Raw genomic sequence first — 23218 nt, 5'->3', positions numbered from 1 at the left:
ACCAATGGACAGTGTCTTCTTCAGTGTCTTTTTTATTTCAAATAATGAGAAAAAGATGAATGAAGCAAAAATAATTAAAACACTAATAAGCTCATGGCAGATATGTAGTCATACGGGAGAGCTGTCATACAGTACAATACACTCTTTATCACTGCTGAATTGTCATGGTAACAGTGTTAAGTGGCAGCTCCAGGACACGTCCCTGTTAACAATGTTAAAAAGAAGTCGTCAGCTGGGGTAGGCAGCAAGAACTATGTTGGCTTCTAATTGTTTGGCTTTAATAATAATAATAATAATAATAATAATAATAATAATAATAATCAAACATTTATACTAATATTAATATGGCATCTTTCAACAAGAGAGTTACAAAATGCTTTACAATAAAAACAGATAATGCAAGTAAATCAGATCCAAAACTAGATAAAATAATTCAAGGCAAATGTTATTTACATCAAGGTGTCCATAGCCAACAATTCTGTTTGCACCCAGGTGTCGGGAGCCAACAATGGTATTTGCACCCATGTGTCTGTAGCCATCAACGCTATTTACATCCAGGTGTCCGTAAACAACAATGTTATTTGCACCCAGGTGTCTGTATTCAACACTACTATTTACATCCAGGTGTTCTTTACCAACAATGCTATTTACACCCAGGTGTCCTTTACCAACAACGCTATTTACACCCAGGTGTCCTTTACCAACAACGCTATTTACACCTAGGTGCATATATCTAACACTGCTATTTACACCCAGGTGTCTGTAGCCAACAGTGGTTTTTACACCTAAATGTCTGTAGCCAACAGTGCTATTTGCTCTTACGTGTCCATAGCCAACAACAACTTCAGTGAGTCACATGGAGAAGCTCTAGCAGAAAGGCTTTCTAACACGTGGTAACATTGTGAAAGGGTCTGTTTTAACCCAAATACTGAGCTTTTCCTAAACATAACCAAGCAGTTTTGGTGCAGAGATTGTTTCATGTACTTCATGTATCACTGTACCTCCACTGCTGTAACTGTAGCAGTCATGAGGATTTTTTTTTATAAAATAACCAACCTACAAACCTGTGAATGGTTGTCATCCTGCATCCGTGTATGATTTATCACCTCATCCTATCTCTGTCTAACACACACACACACACACACACACACACACAAGGCAAAGGTCTTCTATGCCCAGTGTGTAAGTGTGTGTATGGTTTGGCCTGCAGTGCTATAAAGAGGGGCGATCCATCAGCCACTTCTATGCCTGGATAAGACCAGAGACCACACCAGTGAGCGAGTCTGTGTGTGTGTGCATGCGTGTGAGAGAGAGAGAGAGAGGGAGAGAGAGAGAGAGAGAGGGAGGGAGAGAGAGAGAGAGAGAGAGAGAGAGAGAGAAAAGGGGAGGGGAGCAAGTGATTAGAACAAGAAGTGATTAGAAGAGAGGAGATAAGAGCAAGTTAGCGCTGATATCAGAGGAAGAAATTAAAGCAGAAAGGGTGTAAAGACGAGAGGAAGAAGAGAAACTGGGGTAAGTAAGGACGGAGACGAAGTTAGAGTAGAGATAGATCAAGAAGTGCAGGAAGAAGAGGAGGAGAGAAAGTCTGATATCTCACAGTGGGACAGATAATGTAGCATCACTGAGTTCATCACAGCAGATTAGCCTGACGTCTGGATCGCTAAACAGGCAGCCATGTTTATGGAAATGATGTGCGAGTTCACTGTAAGTTCTCACAACAAAAAACTAATGCAGCACAACATTTCCCTTAAAATCCTTCCCTGTGTGTTAGCTCTGTGCAGCTGGACACTCAGCACCTGCACTGCATTAAAAAACGCTTTTTAATGTTCTGAATTTTCAAACTTGGTGCTACTACATTTAACAATGAAGATGCTCTCAAGAACGTGGCTGAGAATTGTCGATTCTTCAAAAATGTCGTTACAGTTTAACTGTTTCAAAAACACACATCCATCCGTTTTCTTGACTGTTGAATAGCTGCCAGCTTGATGATGGCGATGGGTTTGATAAAGTGAAGGTTTGACACATTTAAAAAAGGCATATCTACAAGAGCAAAATTCAACTTTGAACTGAAGTTCACGTTTTTGTTATGCATCACTAAGGTTATGTTTTGCTGATGCTTTGTTCATAAATCAAAATAATAACACTTTATCTTTCTATATTTTGTCCTCTATTGTCTTTATTAGAAAATTATGTTTTGGCCCACAGACCTTAATTATTTTCACCTTTTAATTTGAGAAATGTCTGAGGGCTGAAACACTGATTCTAAAAAATCATGATTACAGTAACAAGACACCATGTGATGCTCCTCCTTCTAGTCAGTGGAGACGGCATGCAATACTTGCATACACACACGCACACACACACACACACACACACACACACACACACACACACACACACACACACACACAGAAATGCATGTACTGGTCAGTGGTCTCCATGGAGAACAAGGAGCTGAGTCAGACAATCACAGTGATGAGGAAGAGACAGTAGATCACAGCAGTCAATGACACACACACACACACACTGGAGTTCAATGGGAAATCAAAAGATATTTAAGAAAGAATGTTCTGTATTCCCACATCCCCAAATTTCATGTGAGCTGTGCTGAGATTCAGAACATCACCACTGGGCTGGGAGGACCAAGTAACACTCAATCACTGGCCTGTGCTACAGCTGTATAGCAATATAATTTGATGACATGCCTTAATTCATTTTGGATTTTCACCCTAACCCTACGACTTGATTGGAAACATTTCCAATACGATAATGTAAAAATGAATAAAAACATGACTTTGATTATAAACAGAGCCACTGAATTTGACGTCATGTTTTTTAGTTCAAATATCTGAAATTTTGCACTGCAACTTTGTTTTTTATTTATCTGTTTGTTTGTTTTTGGCATTTCCCTTTATTTAACACTTCACCATATGTGTAGTATCTTTATAGATTAAAATGAACACAATCCAAGTGAATATAAACCAAACATATACTTAAATTCAACATTTGCATTCTTCCTAATAATATGATTGATGATGAATTATTCTGTTCAAATTAGATCATTTTTTATTATTACTCTAATATGACTGGGAATTGCCTTTATTAGATATTTAAACTGTGAAGGAGGAATATATCTACTGTTTTTTGATGTGATTCAGAGGCGGAGATTCCCTGAGGAAACTACACGAAACATAAAATGAACATAAAATAGAGAGGTGGAAAAAAAACGGAGAGAGAAAGAGGAGATGGAGAACAAAGATGGAGAAAGAGTGAAAACAGAGGGGAGATATGGTCTGTGATGTCCGTGTGAGGGTCCTCAACACTGTCGCAGCTATTTGTGTGAGTGTGTTATTTTACAGCTTGTTTCCTGTAATGACATGTCTGATAACAACACAACTAACAATACAGCTCATTACTGTGTTCCTCCTCACACACACTCACACACACACACACACACACACACACTCTCAAACACTGACAACACAGCTCATTATTTGCAACTGTATTACACACACACACACACACACACACACACACACACACACACACACACACACACACACACACACACACACACACACAGCTCAAACACTGCCTGTCAGACTGAGAATGGGAACTTGGCAGCCGGGACAGCTCGCCCTCTGTGATTGGCTGCTGAGGGAAACTGACTGTTTACTGTGACACTGTGGGTTCAAGCTCCAGGCGATATCACGGACGCACGTCCACCTTGTCATTGTCTGTGTCCTGGAAAAGTGCTCAATCAGATTTTCCAGAGAGCTATTTTTGTCTCCAAGTGAAAAACCTGATAAAGCTGGATGCTGAGAAAATTAGGTTGTGTCAAGTAGAGGCAGACAGGTTAATGTAAAGGCAATTCAAATCTTCAACAGTTGTATATTAGTTCATCTCTCAACACTGACTCTCCTACCCTGTCTGTGAATCTCAGCTCCAAGCCAACTGCTTCACACTGAAGATATAAGTCTGTACAAACAAACTGGAGGGGACTATATTCAGTGGCGGATTAATCCATATTTGGTTCTCTAGTGAGTATTGGGGCAGCAGAACGGTGTGTCTGTGCGACTGAGTCTAAATTAATTTTTAATAGTGTTTGGAAATGGAAATGCAATGGAGCTCTAAAGCTCAGAGGGAGAAGATATATCCGGCTGTGATACACACAGTGCTGGTTAATAGGGGACATTCATTGGATTTATTGATATTAATGTTGATACGACTATGATCCACTGCTCAAAACTTCAGCACCGCAGACGGTTCCAGTCCTCCCAGCATATTTCCTTTGTTTGTACATTTCCAAAAAAAAACAAAACAAATTTCAGTAATTTCAACTGTGATTTAAAGCAGTGGTTCTTAAAGTAGGGTCTGGACACCCTCAGGGTCCTTAAAGGGGTTCCTGGGGGTCGAAATGATCGACACCGCAGAAAAAGCAGAACGCAGCGCCGAGGACGATGACATCGCCCACAAGAGAGACCACTCTCTATTTACAGTCCGACAAAAAACAGAGCAATGTGCACTGCACACTGTGCCGGAGACACGTTCCATCAAACACAGGCAACGCCACAAACCTGTTTCATCACTTGAAACAATATGACCCGTTAGGACACAGAAAGTAAGACATTACAGGCCCAGACGAGTATTAGTGGACCCTTGACAAGCGCCAAGCCAGTACCCAGTGCAAATCTTCTTTTTTATTTTTTTTTATTTTTCAGTCTGAGCCATGTTACATGTGTGCTGTATCACACTGCAGAACTTCATTTTCTATTCACTTTGTTGAGTAAAAAGGACTGAAAAGAATTTTGATTTTAATCATGCATATTTTATCATATTTTGAATGTTTGTACCTCACAATTTTTAAATCTTCTGCTGTTTGGCAAGTGTTTGTCATGTTCTGACTAAAAGGAATAGTTTAAAACCTCAGTTGACTGTCTGGTTTCTTCAGCTTTCACTCGAGCAAAAATCAGCCTTTAAACCTGAAAGAAATAACGATGTGGTATTTATCGTGATAAATATCGATATCAACTGATATGGAAGTTTTTATCGTGATAACAGTTTTGGCCATATTGCCCAGCCCTAGGTCCTGAATAAGGTATTCAGGTGCTACACAGACGCCCTGGACTATAATCTAATGGATCATACCAGTGTTTTTGTAAGTTTTAGCTCATCAATCAGTTGAGATCACTGGAGATTGATCTACTCTTCCCAGATTGTTTGATGAATTTTAAAGTTCTAAAGTTAGAAAAAATATACAATCTGTGAAGCACATGTTCTTCTTGCACACTATCTTGTTAACGCACATCTCACGAGCCATCCGACTGATCTTGTAGCCACTTGGGGACCCTCTCTGTATGCCATAATAAACAACCTGCGACTTGCGTCAGATAACACCACAGACAACACCTTCTATCATTTTCAGTCCACCAAAGTAGAACCAACAGATGGTCATTTCAGTTGATTAGTTAATCCGTCCATCACAGACTTGGATCCAGAGACAAACAAGCACCCTGATTGATATTCTGAAACCTTTTCTCCAGCAGCACCGTTTAGTTTCATTCACTTTTCCCTGGATATTCACAGGAAGATGAATCCCAGTGCTTTTTAATACTGACTTCTTGACCTCAATAAGACAAACATTAGCAACTATAGATTGTGTGAAGAGGAAAACATGACTTTGGCTGTTTCTTCCATTGAAAAGTTTCTGGTTTGGCTCCTTATCTTGGATGTCAGAGACTCATGGAGGAGTTTCGCTCTGCAAGTTAATTTTCAAAATGTTACCGAAATGTAGAGAATCCAACAGCTGCCTGGAAGGTAGAAAATCAATCTCCAAACTAATGGCATGGTTTGGAAAATGGTGAGCAGTGATGTATACACCATCTGTAGTTAATGGGCTAAAACATGCAAAGCCACTCTTGCATTTTTATCTGACCACACACCTTAGAGGAGCATTAACATTAACATTAAAATGCCTGAGGCATTTTAAGAATTGTTTTGGCATTTAGCTAACAAAGCTAAACTTTGGTTGATTCACTTTGAGTGCAAGAGTTTGAAATGATGCAACTTTGTATGAGTGATAACCCAATGAAGACTTCATTCTTCGGATGGTTTTTGTCACTATTTCCCACGCATTTAACCACGCATTTAAACCCTGATTTCATTTCACCACTTGGCTTTGGATTTACTTCAGGGGAGGGTCTGTGTGGCCTGAGAGGCACAGCGCCCATCTGAATTAACAGGAAAACTCAATTAGACATGAGTGGCCTTTTCAATTCACTGCTTCTTTACTTGGACACATTCGAACACACAGATCCCTCACAGCCCTGTGTTAGAATGTGTGTGTGTGTGTGTGTGTCCCTCAGTCTGCTCATGTGCAGACAGATTGATGGATGGCCCCCATTTCAACAATTGCAGCAAAAACTCACACAGGTAGAAACCAGATGTGTGGACACACACACACACACACACACACTTGCAAAAAAATAAGTACAGGACGGGAGGGATGGTCCTACAAACTGCAGCATGTTTGAACGACATGACAGTGTGTGTGTGTGTGTGTGTGAGTGTGTGTTACCTGGTTGGGGATGTGCAGGTTGAAGTCTAATCCACAGACAAACTCTGAGTGATGTTCCACAGTGTCCAGAAGAGACGGGTTCCTGCTGTAATCCCAGAACCTACACAACCAACACAGACAAATATGTAACTTACATTTAACTATCAGCTTTCCAAATGATCACATGGAAAAGTAAAGATCTATATTACAGAAAAAGAAAAATATAGACTCTTCGATGTCGACTTTTTGTAATCAGTGCATCACCGCATCATCTAAAGGAAGAACCCTCCAACAACGGTGAAGAACAACAAATCTAATATCTACAACTATAAAATAAAGACAAAAGGCACAGTGAGAGCTGAACGGCACTGAATATTTTACATAACTGAATCACCTTGGAGGGCAACACTACTGTGGCCTATTATCCAATGATTTATGTCAATTTTAGACAATTCCTGAAACTAAATGAAATTCGTGTCCTGCAGTTATTGTTGACCCTTTTTTGACTGATCCCAGTGTTTCCCAAACTTTAGAAAGTAGTGTAGTTACATAATGTTAACCACAGTTCATGTGCCATAACCCCGATCTTTCTATAACCAGAATCACACTATGGGAACAATGTGTTGTAGAAAGCGAGAATTCCAAAAAATATTGGCACAGGATGTAGAAAAAACGTCACTGAAAGCAATCTGCTGTTTACAGAAATGTCCAATGTTGACTGCCTTGTCCAACAGTAGGGTTGGTTGCTCGGTTTGTACATCTGTCCGTGCAACATTTGGTCCAGTGATTTTTTGGTACTTTTTGACTTTTTGTCGAGTATCTTGAAAACTAATGGCTAAATTATAATGTTGCTGTTCCTACTTATTGTCTAATAACGTACTGTTTCTGTTCTGTTTTTATTATCTTGTAGCTCTTTATTATATGGTCTTGGTGTTGTATTGATGTGCCCTGTGTTTTTATGCACATATCCACATATACCCAATTGCCCCACTGGGGACAAATAAAGTGATTGATTGATTGATTGATTGATTGATTGATATGCATGGTACCCAGAGGATTGTGATTACTCTGCAAGCCTTTGCTCACCACATCCTTCGCTTTGTTGCTACCCTCAAGCCAAAATGACCATGCAGCTAACGAATTTACTTAAAAGATATTTCATCATCTTTTACAAAAATGGATGTGTATTTTGATGAGCACATTCAGGCTCCCAAGAGGACGAACCATTTCAATAATAATGATGCTGTGGGAAAAGGAAAGGGAAAGGGTTTAAACAGACAAAGAAGCATACACCTGGTCACGGCCCCCAAACTAATTTATTCATTACTGTCAATAATCATCAATAATGAGTTATGCATGAAAAGGTTTTAATACAGAAAAAACAGGAGGAAGATGAGTAAGAGGGAAGAGGAGAGACGGAGGGAGAAATAGCTTCAAAGACATGAAGAGGAAAGGATGTAAAGGAGACAGCAATCTACAGAATAAGATTATGAAAAACAAATGACAAAGAGAAGAAAAGTGAGAGAGAACGGACAGCAAGAGTCTGAGAGGGATGAGAAGTGGAAAGAAAGAAAGAGAGGGACAATAAAACACTGGCTCCAGACCTCGGAGAGCAGCAGCCAATCAGACTAATTGAAAGACTGTTTCTCTCCCTGGTCTTGACAGAGTGACGTTTGTGTGTGTGTGTGTGTGTGTGTGAGGCCCAAAGCCCTGACGCAGCAAACACTCCCTCCAGACTCATCCACTTTGCAAATGTAATTAAATCATTTTCAGAGGGAACACTGCAGCTCCCACTGGGCTCCATTAGGCCTGTATTAATACAGGAGCTGCAACACACACACACACACACACACATACACACACACACACACACACACACACACACACACACACACACACAAAAATGAAAGATGGGTGTCTGGGGAGAGTCAGGCATTGAAAGATATTATATATTGAGTGAGTTGTTAGTGTAAATCACTGCTCACACTCCCTTTCCCCTATGTATACATATACGTCCATGCGTGTGGATTTGTGTGTGTGCGTGTGTGTGTGCGTGTGTGCGTGGGTGTGTGTGTGTGTTGTAAAGTTCTGCAGTACAGACTGATTAAGGTTTAGTCCTAATGAGCAGAGTGAGTTTGTTTCCTGGACTTTAGCACTGATTGATAACTCCAACTGTTGGAAGTAAAAAACAAATGTTCTGTCAGAAAGTTGAACAGGAGGTACACACTTTAGAGATGCAACAAAATGCAGCAGCACTTCGACATAATTAAACCTCATTTACTTCCATGCGGGAGTCAGGTTGTTGCATAAGAGCAAAGAGAAAACCAGGATTTAGTAGCAGTACAGCTTTTTCACACTGTTTGAGTGACTTAATTTAAAGCATGTGATACGAGGTGATTGACATTGAAGTGTCGTGTATTTTCACTGCGACATCACCGTGAACCTTTCTCCTACGTGTCTGATTGAATGCGCTTCTCCTCTGCATTTCAATCTGAAAAACGAAGCGACTGTCGTGAAAACGACAAATGTCTAAACTATCCAACAAAATCTGTTTTAGAATCCTGCTTCATTTCATGTCTAAAACAACAATCAAAATATTGTTAATGTGGTTGGACTGAATCTCATGGTGTTCCTCAGTGAATGGAGTTTGCTAAGTTGTCATCAGAGATGTTACAAGAGACAGACAAACCACTTGAAGAATCCTGAATAGAAAAAGTCTGTAACACCACAGTTGTATGACACATGTCCTGCCCCTCCCCCCAATAAGCCAAATATCTGCTTTATATCAGCTGAACAGGAAACATATCAAGCCAAAACCTGTGGGGAAAAAAGCATTTTAAACCTCATTTTGTGGCAAAGTCGCCAAGTTTTTACATGCTCTCTTTATGTCCCGGTGACCATTGAAAGTGAAGTTATAGCTCTCCCCAATCATTGAGATGGGAGCCTGGTCGTTATCCCAAAATAACTGCCAGGGGGTGTCGCCAAGATGGCTGCTGAGTGGCCAGACTTTCCTGTGAGGACTTTGTTGTCATCACGTGACAGTATGGAGCTCCAGTCGCTGAGCTACCTACCTACTGAGGAAAACCCTGAGATGCAGTAAAGCTAATATTGTCTGAAGTTTTTATTTGTTTTTTTGTTAGACTTTAGAGGTCAAAAACTCACTGAGTGTGTTTAGCATGCTAGCATGCTAACATTGGCTGATTATCAATTAACACAAAGTAGACTTGAGGTTGATGGGAACGTCATTAGTTTTGCTAGTTTTTATTAAATAAAATATTGAATAAGTTAAAAATGTTGACCCAATCATAGCGCCAGATGAAATGTTCACCAAACTTATTATATTTTATTATGAGGCATGGCTGGATGTGTGCAGCAAATTTCATTACAATCCGTTTTGAAGCATTTCACTCAAAACTTCAAAAGTAAACCTTGTAGTAGCATAACAACAAAAGTCTGAGGGATACCAAAGTCTTTAGGATCCATCATCTGGGAGCCATGAATGCTTGCTCAGAATTTCATGATAATACTTATAATACCTGTTGAGCTTTTTCAGTCCGGTCAGCATGCCCCTCTGCTGAGCTGAAACTGAGTTTGTGAGATGTAGGTGGGCATTTCAGGTTTTAGTCATCAAGGTCAAATCTCTCTTACGTTCACACCTGCACACACCTGAAGTAAAGTGGATGTGACTGTCCAGTTGTTTGTTATCTGTTACCCCCCCCCCCGAATTCCACATTAGCGATGTGGTGTCAGAGGCTGTTACATGATCACACAGGCACTCTGTTTGAAGCACACCGAGACCTTAAACTCATAGGTTGAGCCTCATCTAACAATAATGTTAGATAAAGTTAGTTTTCTCTCCTTTTTTACCCTTCCAATAATGTCGTTTTTTTTTATACTGAGAATTAATGCCTGAAAGAGACACTAATGTGTCTGTGCTTTCAGTCTTGTTAGAACGGGAAATAAACTGTAAAAGCAACATTCATTTTCGACTTGAAGAGAGTGAAAGAGGACCAGAGTGTAACCATCAAAATCTATTTTTTTTACTAATATCTCTATTCTGTGTAATTTTAAGTATCTAAATGGGGTTCATGTGCTCACTCATGCACAAATATACACATGAAGTGAAACACATTCATCACCCACAGCGCAGAGCAATACGTCTGCAGCATAATGAAGTGCAGTGGCAATAAAAAAATCTCAAGTGAAATGAATGCATTTCTGTCACAGTGGTCCCATTCAGTGCATTAAGAGGCAGGAGTAATATTCCTGCTGCTAAGAGCCACTGCAGCCTCGATTGGCTTCATAAAACGAGCAACAGCAGTGATTTACCGTCGGCTCTGGTGAGTCGGCTTTTTAGGCTCCAATAATGTGAGGAGATGCAGCAGGAGTAGAAGCAGAGTTTAGGGTTTTTTTTTTTATTATTATTTACTGCTAGGAAAATTGTTTCATGAGCACCAAGTTTGAAAAACACTGCTGTGCAGAGACATGGTGGAAAGTTGAGATGAAATGATTCATGAGTCAATCGATTAGTTGAGAGAAGCTCATTCTAAAGATCGGTGTCAGGGCTGATCTGTGCATATCTTAATGCATCAGTATTGGCTGAAAGATCAAGTGCCAATCCACTTGCAGAGCTGCTCTGCTCTATGACAAGCCTACTATGAACCTTCCTCTGCATATACGAGTGAAAATTACAGCATGTGAATGTGAAAACTCATTTGGGTGCAGCGGTGCAGCTCGGAATTTTGTCCAGGTTGAAAAAATACACAGATTTCCTCAAACTCCCACTCTAACTGATTAGCATTAAAACATTTTAGGCGGTGCTGACAGTCACTTTCCTCCAGTTAAATTGACAAAAGTCACCAGCAGCAGGTCACATCAGCTGTTCTTGCTAATTAACCGTGAGTACAGAACAACATTAAGCTTGACTCTGCGCAGCCGGTGTCTGTAGCCAAAGATCATTCATGACAGGAGAGTTTCCGCTCTGGAACACTGCTGTACAACAGTGCATGGACTGTAGTTTCAACAGTGATACAGCTTCTCCTCAGCTGACCACGTCACATCAATTTCAGGATAAACTTTCATTTCATTTATATCAATTACTTAAACTGATCATCTTAATAATTTGAAATATTTGGATCAAGTAGCTCGTGAATAATAAGGTGTCCCTGATTTAATCAGCATTGTATAGATTCTCCTGCTATGTAAATATAAGTATTGGAATCTGCAGATACACAACATTTAAAGACTTGGATCAGGGCCAAAGAAAAAAAAAGGGGAAATTTGAGAATTTCATCCTCTTCTCTGTTTAATATCATTGTATACAAACTGAATAACTTTGGGTTTTGGACTGTTGGTCAAACAAAACAAGACATTTATATTCATCACTAATTTCACCTGTGTGAAATTATCACTGACAGACAAAACACAGACAAAACGATTAATCGATAAAAGAGAAAGCAGATTAATTGATAATGACAATAATCAAAAATTGCAGTTCTAGATGAAAGACTGTTTTTCCAAAGGCGTCAGTGTTTCTCTGAACTGTGAGGACGCAAGTATCAGATTCATGTGTGATTCAGATTACAGGTTTAGGGTTTAGATGACGTGAATGCGTGTGTGTGTGTGTGTGTGTGTGTGTGTGCGTGTGTGTGTGTGTGTGTGTGTGTGTGTGTGTGTAAGACCAGATGACGGTCCCAGCTAGACAAATACACCATGTTATTTGTATAAATGAGGCTTGCACTGTCTTTTGTCCGCAGTTTCCATCGTAGATAATTATTTAGCCTCTATTGTGTTTCATTCTGTGGAACCCTCCATTCACCTGTCAGCTTTTTGTGTGTGTGTCTCAGTATTAACACGAAACTCATGAAGTCACAGCAGGAAGAGAGAAAAGGACTCAAATAAAAGCCAATGTGTAAGATACAAAGAAATGTGAAGAGGGTGATTTACTCTTCTCATGAACTGATGTCACTGATGCCTTTAATTCAAAGAGGAAACTAATGTTGCGTCACACAAACACACACACACACACACACACACACACACACACACACACACACACAGGCTGTTGCGCAGCAGATGAGGGGAGAACATGTTATCTAAAGCAAACATGAGACGTCTAACATGACCTCAGAGTCTCAGTTTCACATGAAACACTGATTCCGACTGGGTTTTAAATAAGTGCATGATCACAGAGAAACAATGACAAAATAAAGAGTGCGTTCACATTCCCACATAACAGAGAGAATCAAAGCAACAATTAAATCTTCAGATCATCAATTTTTGCAACAAAATTCATTAATCACATAAAAACTTTAACCATATAGTGCTGCAGAAATCACAATAAATTCTAATTGAATAATCCATCCCGCTTTCTTCTCCAGGCTTTTCAGACAAAGTTAATAAACGCAAATGCAACAGAATCAAACAGCCACTCTAGTTTTCAGGGTTTTGCCAAGCCGTTTTCACGGAGAATTAACTCTCTTATATCATTATAGTTTGTGCATTACAAAAGAAAATGGGAATCACTTTCAAACTTCACCCAGAACACAGCTCACACAACCTGCTTCCCCTCTCAATACGTTTGAATCGATGCAACCTCAGGTCTGAGGAGGGACAGCAGTTCTCTAGGTCCATGTCTAGTGAAGGTGAGAGGTTCTTTTAGACACTGCTCTTGTATTTGGATGCAGATTAAAAATGTCTCAACTTTGTCATTATTGGATTAAATTTAAAGGATTGCTGTCTTATTTGATGGCTTTGTGTGCCACTAATTATTAAATTTACCAGTTCATTGAATGTCAGTTTCTCTGGAAAAAACAAAGGATTGTGGGAGGGCTGGTAATTTATCAAACTCCATTTGAAAATAAATGTGCTTAGCTTCACACTCTGGTGAATGTATGATAATAAAAGTCAAAGATTTTCTTTTAAACTAACAGAATCCAACATATTGTGCCTCCCAGTCACAGAGGCTCTGTCAGTTAAATCATCAAAACTCCCAGCATGCTCCACTTGACACTGAGATTCAAGACTACAAGTGAATAAACAGGCAGAGGAGAGAAAGGGAGGAGGGGGGTTGGTGAACGGAAACGAGGGATGAAAAAGGATTAATAGAGCTCTGTGTGTACATGTACATTCATATGTGACTACAGAGGAGTGTGCCCTCGGATCTATTTGCATATGAGTGAACTGTACGTGTGCATTCATGTGTTGTTCTTTGTGTGCGTAGGTGGAATAGATCAGTATTTTTATGTGTCACAACCAGCGTCCTAAACACACAGGAAGGCCTATACAAGCAGGTGTTTGTGTGTGTGTGTGTGTGTGTGTGTGGACACACTGAGTTTACACAGTGGAATGATCTGAACACCAACAGGTAGATGTGAGGACACTCAAGTTGAATACACCTTAACGTCTAATAATCTGGATGATTGACAGCTACATTTCAGAATGTTTTAGTGGCACTTAGGTACAATTCAAGAGTTAAAACTTCAAGAGTTAAAACAAGATCTCATAATAAAACAACAGGATTAATTTAAATCAAGTAGGTTAGATGCCTAAACAATAATATATTACATAATATAAAATATGTGGCATTTGTTCTATGAAATATTCCTTCTACATTTGGGGAAACATTAATTTGCAGAGAGTTAGAGAATTTTTACCACACCGATGTCTGTACAGTAAATATGACACTACAGCCAGCATGTGGTTAGCTTAGCTTAGCATAAAGACTTGAAACAGGGGAAAACAGCTAGCGTTGCTTTGTGCATTTCAGTTTTTGTGCAGATTATACAAACAAGATATAACATGTTTATTACTGTAAAGGTGCTGGTAGGTGGATGCTATTACCTTAAACCAGAGCCAGGCTGCTGTCTTTGTGTTAAGCTAAGTTAGGCACCCACTGCTGTTAGCTTCATGTTTACAGCACAGATATGAGACCGGTGTCAATCTTTGCATCAAACTCGGCTAACAAAGCAAATAATCATATTTCTCAAAATGTCAAAGTTCTCTGTTAATGATATATTACAGAGTTAGTGGAGCTGGTCTTTGTTTCAGGTGAGGTAGAAAATAAAATATACACTACTCTTACCGTAAATCAACATGAAAGCTCCACATTCATGTATTTAAAAAGATTTATCTCACATGATATACGATTCTAGGACTGCGACTAAAGATTATTTTGATTAATGGTCATTCTGTTGATCATTTCATCATGATACGATTTATCATTTTCTCTATAAAATGGCAGAAAATAATGAAAATGGTGACGTCCGACCTGCAGACCTGCACTTTCATACAATAGAAACTCGGACGATGTTTAGCAATTTTGCTTCAAAGTGACTTAAAAACACGGACATCGTATCAGAAAAGTTGATGACTAATTTTCTATTGATCCACTGATTGATTCATTGATAAATAGTTTCAGCACCAGGACAACAATTATTTTTTTTCATCATAATGAAACAAACATCAACAAAAGTAAAGCACTGCAGGGGGGCTGCTGATCAACAGACGAAGAAGAGACTAATGGTTAACGAGTCCCCTGTTAATGAGGTGATTAGAGCCTCCTGCAGTCAGTCCTGATCGATGCTACACTCACATGACCACTCACACACACACACACACACACACACACACACACACACATGCACATGAACACACACACACACACACACACACACACACACACACACACACACACACGATCTGAGGCTGGACACAAGTTAAGAATAGGCGATAATTACCTTGACGCACTGTGTGTTTTGATTATTCAACACAAAGAAAACAGACGTGATATGTCTATGGAAGAAAGCACAAACACATGCAATGCCAGTGGGTAATTTGTGGTCCTGCCTCAATCCCATTCATTATGTTTTATTAAGATAACATCTGATGAAGTAAACCCAATGAAACGGTTTTATCACAGCAGTAATGAATGGATTAAGGATTATCTCAGAGGATGGGCAGCAGGCAAGCTAATAAAGGAGAAGACTGAGAGTACAGATTAAATTAAAGATACAGCGTCCATATGGGTGTCAGAGAGGCCTTATGAAGTTGTTATAGCCAATGTGTTCACAAATACTTTTACATCCAGCAGTTACAGAGCAACTTCAAAATGTGGAGTGGTGTTTGTATCCAGTATTCCCTTTCTTTTAGCTCTGTGTTTGGTCTCCACCAGCTCCTGAGGGAGATATCTTGCATTATAGCTGCTAAATGCTCCGCTATGTTCACCAGCTGGTGGATAGGGGCTTTATCAGAGTTTGTGCTGAGACTGAACCAGACAGAAAATGTGATGTAAAACCACAACTATGAGCTTAAAGAGGCTAAAAAGCTCCGGACATGTCTATACATTAGTGGTGAAGCAGTGGCCTCAGGTTAAAGAAATTTGAAGGTCCCGTATTTTACACTTCTTCTGTGTTTTATTTGAAGTGTTGATCCATAAGAAGATATATTTGTGGTTTTAAGAACCAAAAACCATCTCAGTGTAGTTTTACATCTCCTCTCTCAGGCTTTTGGCTGGAGCTCCAGTAACAACAGGTCACTGAGCCAATCAGAAGAGAGGAGGCTCTGAGCCTCTCTTCTCAGCTTCTCTTCTGATTGACTTTCTGAGTGATCCAATAAAAATACAGCAGATTTCAGAGAAACCAAATCCTGCATGGTTGGATGGTGGGTCCAGGTGGGCGGGCTAGGGGCATGGCTGAGGGCGGTGAAAGCTTTTTGTGACATCACAAAGTTAGTTAGAAGTCCTGACGGCTGGTTTTAAGGCTCAGTTTCTGAATACAGGCTGTGTGCATTTCTCTGTGGACTGAGGCTTTGATACTTTCACAGTATTAATATAGAACCTAGACCTGCTTTAACAACACATGGACATCTACCTTCATACAATATGGACCTTTAACTGTTCTGTGCTGGACAGGTAAAAGGTGTGAATGTGGAACTGTGTCACTGATGCTGAAACATTTGTATTCAGCAAACTTCCCTTTTTGCAAACGAAGGATTTAAGATTTATTATGTTTTCTCTTTATGACAGTCTTTTCACTTTGTTAGCAGCTGCCAGAATTCTTCTTCTTCGTCTTCCCGGAAAAACAAAAAATAAATGTGGTTTGGTACATTACTTATGCGTTTCTGAGAATCATCTCCGCAGATGCTGTTTTCATTCCTTAAAAAAGTATCGAAGCAGCCTCAGGTAAAAGTCTGAAAGAATCTGGCAGGTGGTGATTTTCCAGTGTGTGTGTGTGTGTGTGTGTGTGTGTGTATAATGAAATCAGTACTCAGCATAGAGTATTTGAGCCAACGAAAGCCTGGATCAATAAAACACAAGCTTTGGCACAGAGCCAGCACTCACCACATTTGGCTTTCAGTCTTCCTTCTCTCCCTTTGGCATTTTATCCCCCTCTCTCCTTCTCTCGCTCTCTCTTTCTGTCCACATCGTTTGATATATCCAACGCCTCATCATCATCGATCTTTTACCTTGTCACCAATCATCCCTCCATCTTTTATTTAGTGTCTCATCAACAACAGTAGAAGTTGAATTGAACCATTTAGCGACATTCAGACAAAACGATGGATGTTTGGTGCTTTCAATTGCTAAATGACTTAAATGACTAATCAACTACCAGAATATTTGTTGATTTACTTTCTGATCGTTTAATGAACTTATTGTTTTAGTTTTGTTCGAGGACCGTTAGCCACCCTGCCTCTATGTGTCCATCTTATCCCATCTGTAAATCTGTTGACAGACGTAAAGATAAAAATAGATTCATCAGCAGTTTTACAGAACAGGACTGACTTTATGTTAAATCTAGGAACATAAAACTACCGCTGAGATGGTCAGAGAGAAGAAGACACACAGAGGGGGAGAGGGGATAAGATTAAGAAGCAGCATATTCTCCTAAGAAACACAAAAGCGGTCTTCCTTGAAATTACTGATTTTATTAAGTCAGCCTCTGCAGCTCAACAGAGGAAGAGCTCATCTCGTCTCCCATCTCTTCCTCCCGCTCTCTCTCTCTCTCTATCTCACACACCAGTTCACTTTATCACACATTATCACAGTGTCCTTACCCATTACTACTTAAGGAACGACACCATCCATCCACTTTGGTTGGTAATTGAAAGAAAAGGAGTGTAAGCAGAAAATACGACACTACATCCACCACTTAAGTCTTTTAACCTCTAGAAAAGTTGGTGTCAAAGAGTCGAACTTGTGTGTGAGATCACAGAGAAACACTTTTATAGGTCTCATGAATGAAACATGTTAGAGGCATCTAAGTCATCTAAGTGTCACTACGCTGAATGAAAATCAATATCAGGATTGTTTCTTTAAGTGTGTCGTCTTGATTTTTATTTTCTTTTGAGAAATGTTTGAATAAGCCCCACAGGGTTTTCTGCTTCAGCCACTCTGTTTGTGTTTGTGAACAACCTCCTTCATTTACATGGCTCATTAATATAAAATGAGATACACAAACACAATACACAAAGAAGTGACTGAAGCAGTCATGTTTTGGCTCGTAAGAAGGAAGAAGCAGAAGAAGGAAGAAGGAAGAGTACGAAGCAGAAGCAGAAGAAGAAGAAGAAGAATAAGAAGGAAGAAGACATTGTACCTGACAGTGAAGTCGTACGAGCAGGATGCCAACACCGTCTTACTGAATGGAGAAAACTGCAGGAGAGGGAATAAAAACTCAGTCAGGAAATGACACAATGATCAATGATTTCATATAAACACACATTCCCAAAGAGAGAAACAAGCTGGTTCATGTTCTGGGGTGGATTTAAACTGAAGGTGTGATACAGAATTTTAGACACTTTGGCTCCTAATTTGGTTCAATTACTTTAAAGGTTCTGTAAATGAGATTTTAAACAACAATATAGCAGCAGGAATTTATTTTCTATGTAAAGATAGAGTGAAGTAATGGCATCCTGAGGCGACAATGAAGGGACCACCAGCTGGCTAACAGTCAGCATTGCCGAGGGGTATATCACAGCTATGCTAAAGTCAGAAGACACAAGAGAGGAAGTTACTCTTTCAAAATACAACTGGCGAGGCAGAAGACCAGCAGTACTGTTTACAGTCTATTCTATTCTTCACATTTTTATGTGTTCTAAGCTTTTTTTGATCTCGTGGAGCAGCAGCCGGAGGTTGTCCCTCATCTTATAAAAAGGTGCAAAAAACATTTTCTCCATCAGAGTGAAATAATAACTCCACAGAGAGACATTTTACTGACTGGCGGCTAAGCACGCTGAAATTAATTTATTCGCTCATTTGTTCCCCCTCTCTGCTCCTGACGATCTCACTTTTCTCATCAGGTACATTCAAACTGACTCTCTGCCTCTCTCTCGCTCTCTCTCTTTCTCTCTCTCGCTCTCTCTCTCTCGCTCGCTCTCTCTCTTTCTCTCTCTTTTTCTCTTTCTTTCTGTGTCTCATTTCAAATAATAGATGCTTCATTAGCATCATCAGCAAGTCACTTGTTACCAAAGCAAAAACAGCAAATACAGATTAAAGACTCTGAGCAGCTGTGATGATGTAGAACAAGCTGATCTCAGAGATCTCTGTTAATAACCTCTGTCCAACACTGGGACAGTTCAACACACTTTATCATCAATATTTCTCATCTCATATTTTCACCATAGACTGTAATGGACGTAGCCTCTGTGACGTCACCCACAGGTTTCTGAAGAGCGGTTCTGAAGCTCAGATTGAGCTGCTCCTCCGTTGCCATCTTGGCAGTGTCTGACTCCGCCCCTAACTCCCATCTAATCCAGAAATGGACAAAGAGGAGGGGCGTGTGTGGAGCTGAGACTTCGGTGAATGCTGGTTTATGGCAAGCATACGCTCACCCATCTGTCAGTCAAAGAGGCCACGCCCTCAATTCTCCATAACTTTAAGCTTTAATAAAATGTGAGGTGACAGGTGAGTTATATAAACAGTCAAAACTGTTTTTTTCCCAGACTGTAAACATGTTTATTTCTGCTATAAAGTTGGACATTTTAACATGGGAGTCTATGGGGATTGACTCACTGTTGGAGCCAGACTCTAGTGGCCATTATAGTAACTGCAGGTTTTTGTTCTTCAGTGTTGGCTTCATCTTTCAGCCTCAGAGGTTGAAACTTGGTTTTCACATAGTTTGCTTCTTTTTCGTAACTCTGTCTTGTCTCCTTTCAAACTATGTGAAGTAGAATTTTATCAACTGAGAAACACTGAATAGAAACAGCAAATTCCTTGTAGGTTGTTTTTGCTCTACAGATTTATCTTTATATCTGGGCTGATACTGGACTTTTGAAGACAAAATCTAGATAGATATTTGGAAGTTTAGAAAAAAAAATAGATAATGACTTTCTTTTAAGTAGCCAACAATACAAACTAAATTTATCACTGCCCTCTGGGGGACACTGTATAATGGTGACACTGTCTAAATCAGTGGTTCTCAAAGTAGGGTCCAGGGACCCCCAGGGGTTCATGAGGGGGTTCCTGGGGGTCCCCAGCAAAAAGGATAATGATTTATTTCCACTATGATTCAATCCATAAAAGTAAAAGATGAGAGAATGTATGACTATTTTGGTCATGGGTTTCAAACCCTTTGTGTCATAAAAAAGCAAAAATCTTATAATATGGGGGAACCATGGTCTAATTTGTGTCAGTTTAGGGTCCTTTATGTGAAAAGTGAGAACCACTGGTCTAAATGACCTCAAACCTATTTTGGACCAATTTATTAATGTAACTATAATTATCTTATACTGAAGTTCTTTGCTGATAAGAAAAATAATTACTGGATGATTAACCTTCACATTAACATTGTGACAAATGCGTTTTATTGTTTCTTTTTATCCAACTAATAGAAATACCAAGTTACTGACTGTCATGTAATAAAAAAAAATACTCCAACCATTTAGTGCTGCACTTATGAAACGTTTGGAACTCAAAGGAGACACATTTTAAATAAAGAGAATCTGATAAGCACTGGATACTACATTTCCCATAATGCAATTGGATAGCATGTGCCATTAAATCCACACCTTCAGTTCATAATGCAGGCTCTGTGATAAATGAGATGATCAGGGTTATTTCCTCAGACTCCTTCACTGACACACAGAATATTATATAAGTACAAGTCACAGTTGTTATGTTTACAACAGTTTGGGTAAATCTATGACTGACTGTCTAATGACTGTTAACGATGATGACAACAACAACAAACACAACGTCCACGTTAGAAAAAACTTGACAGAGCCGGATCGAAAGTGTCTGACTCCCAGTTTATTTTTATCTCTTCTCTCTTCTTCTGCTGATCATGAATCCCTTCACCTCCTCTCTGCCCCCTCCAGTAAATCGATACTAGCCGACAAATTAGCAAACACTGACACACACACACACACGCACACACTGAGTTTTAGACTGAGTTCTCTAGATCGATTGGTGTCACCTGTCCTGAAAAAACCCGGCTTGAGAAAAACAGTTCCTCAATTGGATGAACTCAAGTGTGTGTGTGTGTGTGTGTGTGTGTGTGTATATCTATGTGTATCCATGACGTATGTGTGTATGCGAGGTGACGTGTGCCTAATCTGAATAACTGGGATGTGTTTGGGGACTCCTCTGCAGCTGTCTGTTCTCTCACACACAAACCCACACATTTCTAATATGTGTGGGTGTGTGTGTGTGTGTCTGTGTGGTCTTATTAGGTCCATTTAAGTGGGTGTTTTGATGCTGTCAGGCCCAGCACTGCATCTCTGCCACACACACACACACACTTTGCTCTCAGTTGTTATAACACAGTGTTGTTACACCACATTTGACAGAGCATGTGGTCAGAAACACAAGCCAGGCCATATGTGTGTGTGTGTTTGTGTGTGTACCTTGACTCTGCGGATGGCGTAGGTGTGGCCTCGCAGCTGATTGACAGGCTGTCGTGCGTTCCTCAGGTCCCACACACACACACTGCAGTCCACTGAGCCTGTGGCCACAATGTGCTACACACAAACAACAATGACTTATGTTAAATGGGCTTAACAGCTGTTTATAAGAATTACAAGATGCATTTCAACAGAAATAAAGCTCTTTAAAAATGCAAATAAAGATCAGAATAGAGCTTTTATGTGGAAAAACACTGGTTAACTGTGTTGTAAAGTATGGTCATATGGCTAAAATTCTGCTAATAACCTGTATTTTAACCCAGAATGGAGTTTAAGGTTGAATAAAGCTGCTAAAATATATTTTTCGCTCAATACAAATAGATTACAACCAATTGAATGTATACAGAGTTGATTCAAATGCATTTTTTCCACAAAGTTGGCAGTTGATAAATGAAGTTTGTTAAATACATGTGCAAAATAAACTGTATAAAGCTCAATGAATTTTAATCCGAAGTCAAGCTGGTTATGTGCACCTGAGATAGATGTATTAAGACTTAAGGTACGCTCTGTTTTAAAATTGACTACATGAAAACATAATAGCAGTTACCTGATCATATTTGCACCAATCACAGCTAAGGATCTCAGCCTTGTGCGCTGGGATGGCCAATCGACACGCAGCAGCCTTCAAATCCCACACTCTGAGCGTCCCATCACCTGTGAGCAAACAGAGATGGACACAGGAGATTTACCCAGAATGCCCAGTGCAACATACTGCAGGCTGCACCGTCCTGCTCATGAGCCCTTCAGCTGTAAAGGATGAGGCTGTGTGGGAAGAGGAGCAGACGAGACAATGGCAGAGGATTTGATAACATTAATGTACAAACTTTGTCTGATGAAGGTGGCAACATGTGGAGGTCGTACTTCTAATCTACAGATACTGAGCTGACACACGCCTTTTCAACACCAGTGATGTCATGAGTTGTAACCCGGTGGGAAAAAGGCCACTCTGTATCGTCTCTAAGACGGATGGAGAGAAAGATATTTGAATATCGAAAAATTGAATCCCACAATTTGAATTTACGAGAGAGAGAGAGAGGGAGAGGGAGAGAGAGAGAGAGAGAAGGGACGTAACAGAGAAGAGACCCAGAAAGAAAAAAAAGAGGTTAATTGAGGGGAACATGGCCGCCGATGTTTTGGGTGTGTGTGTGTGTGTGTGTGTGTGTGTGTGTGTGTGTGTGTGTGTGTGTGTGTTCCAATATAATCTAGTCTTTTATTTTGAACCACTCATTTCAGGGACCACTTCATTATGGCATCAACCCAACAGACAGAGAGAGTGTGTGTGTGTGTGTGCATGTGTGTGTGTGTGGTTTTACCGGGCAGAGGCTGATGGTCTGCCAACACACTGCGACAGTCATCAAGCAGCACCTTTACACTCTGCTCTCCTCCCTTTACTTCCACATTCGTTTCACAGCAGCAGGTTCTGAGTGCTGTAGTCAAACTGTGCACTTTTACCTGCTTTAAGCCGAAGTCACAGTGACGGGTTCAGTGTGCTTCACATGAACTAGAGTTGAAAGACCTGTTTTTATGCAAATTTTCATTTGAGCATTTAATAAACTTCAGTGGAAACACCAGAAATAAAAAAAAAAAAGGTCAGAATATCAAAAAAAGGGTTTTTATTCTTGTCGAGGTGGAAGAATATAGATTAAAAAAACAAACATAAACTACATATTTCAGTCATGTTTTCCGTGTTTCAGGTTTGACTGGAGCTCTTTTATTGACCTCATTTGTTCTGCATTTGGATAGAAACTTGACCACAGCCTCTTC

The 23218-nt window shown here is 39.9% G+C and overlaps 1 protein-coding gene across 2 annotated transcripts in view; it reads right to left on the bottom strand.

The window, feature by feature from the left end:
* The window catches only part of pex7 (peroxisomal biogenesis factor 7), a 45061-nt gene that overhangs the window by 5529 nt on the left and 16314 nt on the right, over window positions 1-23218 (bottom strand). For both annotated transcript variants that reach the window (XM_022763849.1, XM_022763858.1), the window contains exons 7-10: window positions 22002-22108; window positions 21398-21511; window positions 18151-18206; window positions 6578-6677 (exon numbers count right to left, since the gene is read on the bottom strand). In XM_022763849.1, the coding sequence (XP_022619570.1) occupies window positions 6578-6677; window positions 18151-18206; window positions 21398-21511; window positions 22002-22108 (377 nt within the window). The remainder of the gene's footprint in view (window positions 1-6577; window positions 6678-18150; window positions 18207-21397; window positions 21512-22001; window positions 22109-23218) is intronic.

This window comes from Seriola dumerili, unplaced genomic scaffold, assembly GCF_002260705.1.
Source record: "Seriola dumerili isolate Sdu_G_001 unplaced genomic scaffold, Sdu_1.0 BDQW01000025.1, whole genome shotgun sequence".
Lineage (NCBI taxonomy): Eukaryota > Metazoa > Chordata > Actinopteri > Carangiformes > Carangidae > Seriola > Seriola dumerili.
This window is presented reverse-complemented; position numbering and strand designations above follow the sequence as displayed.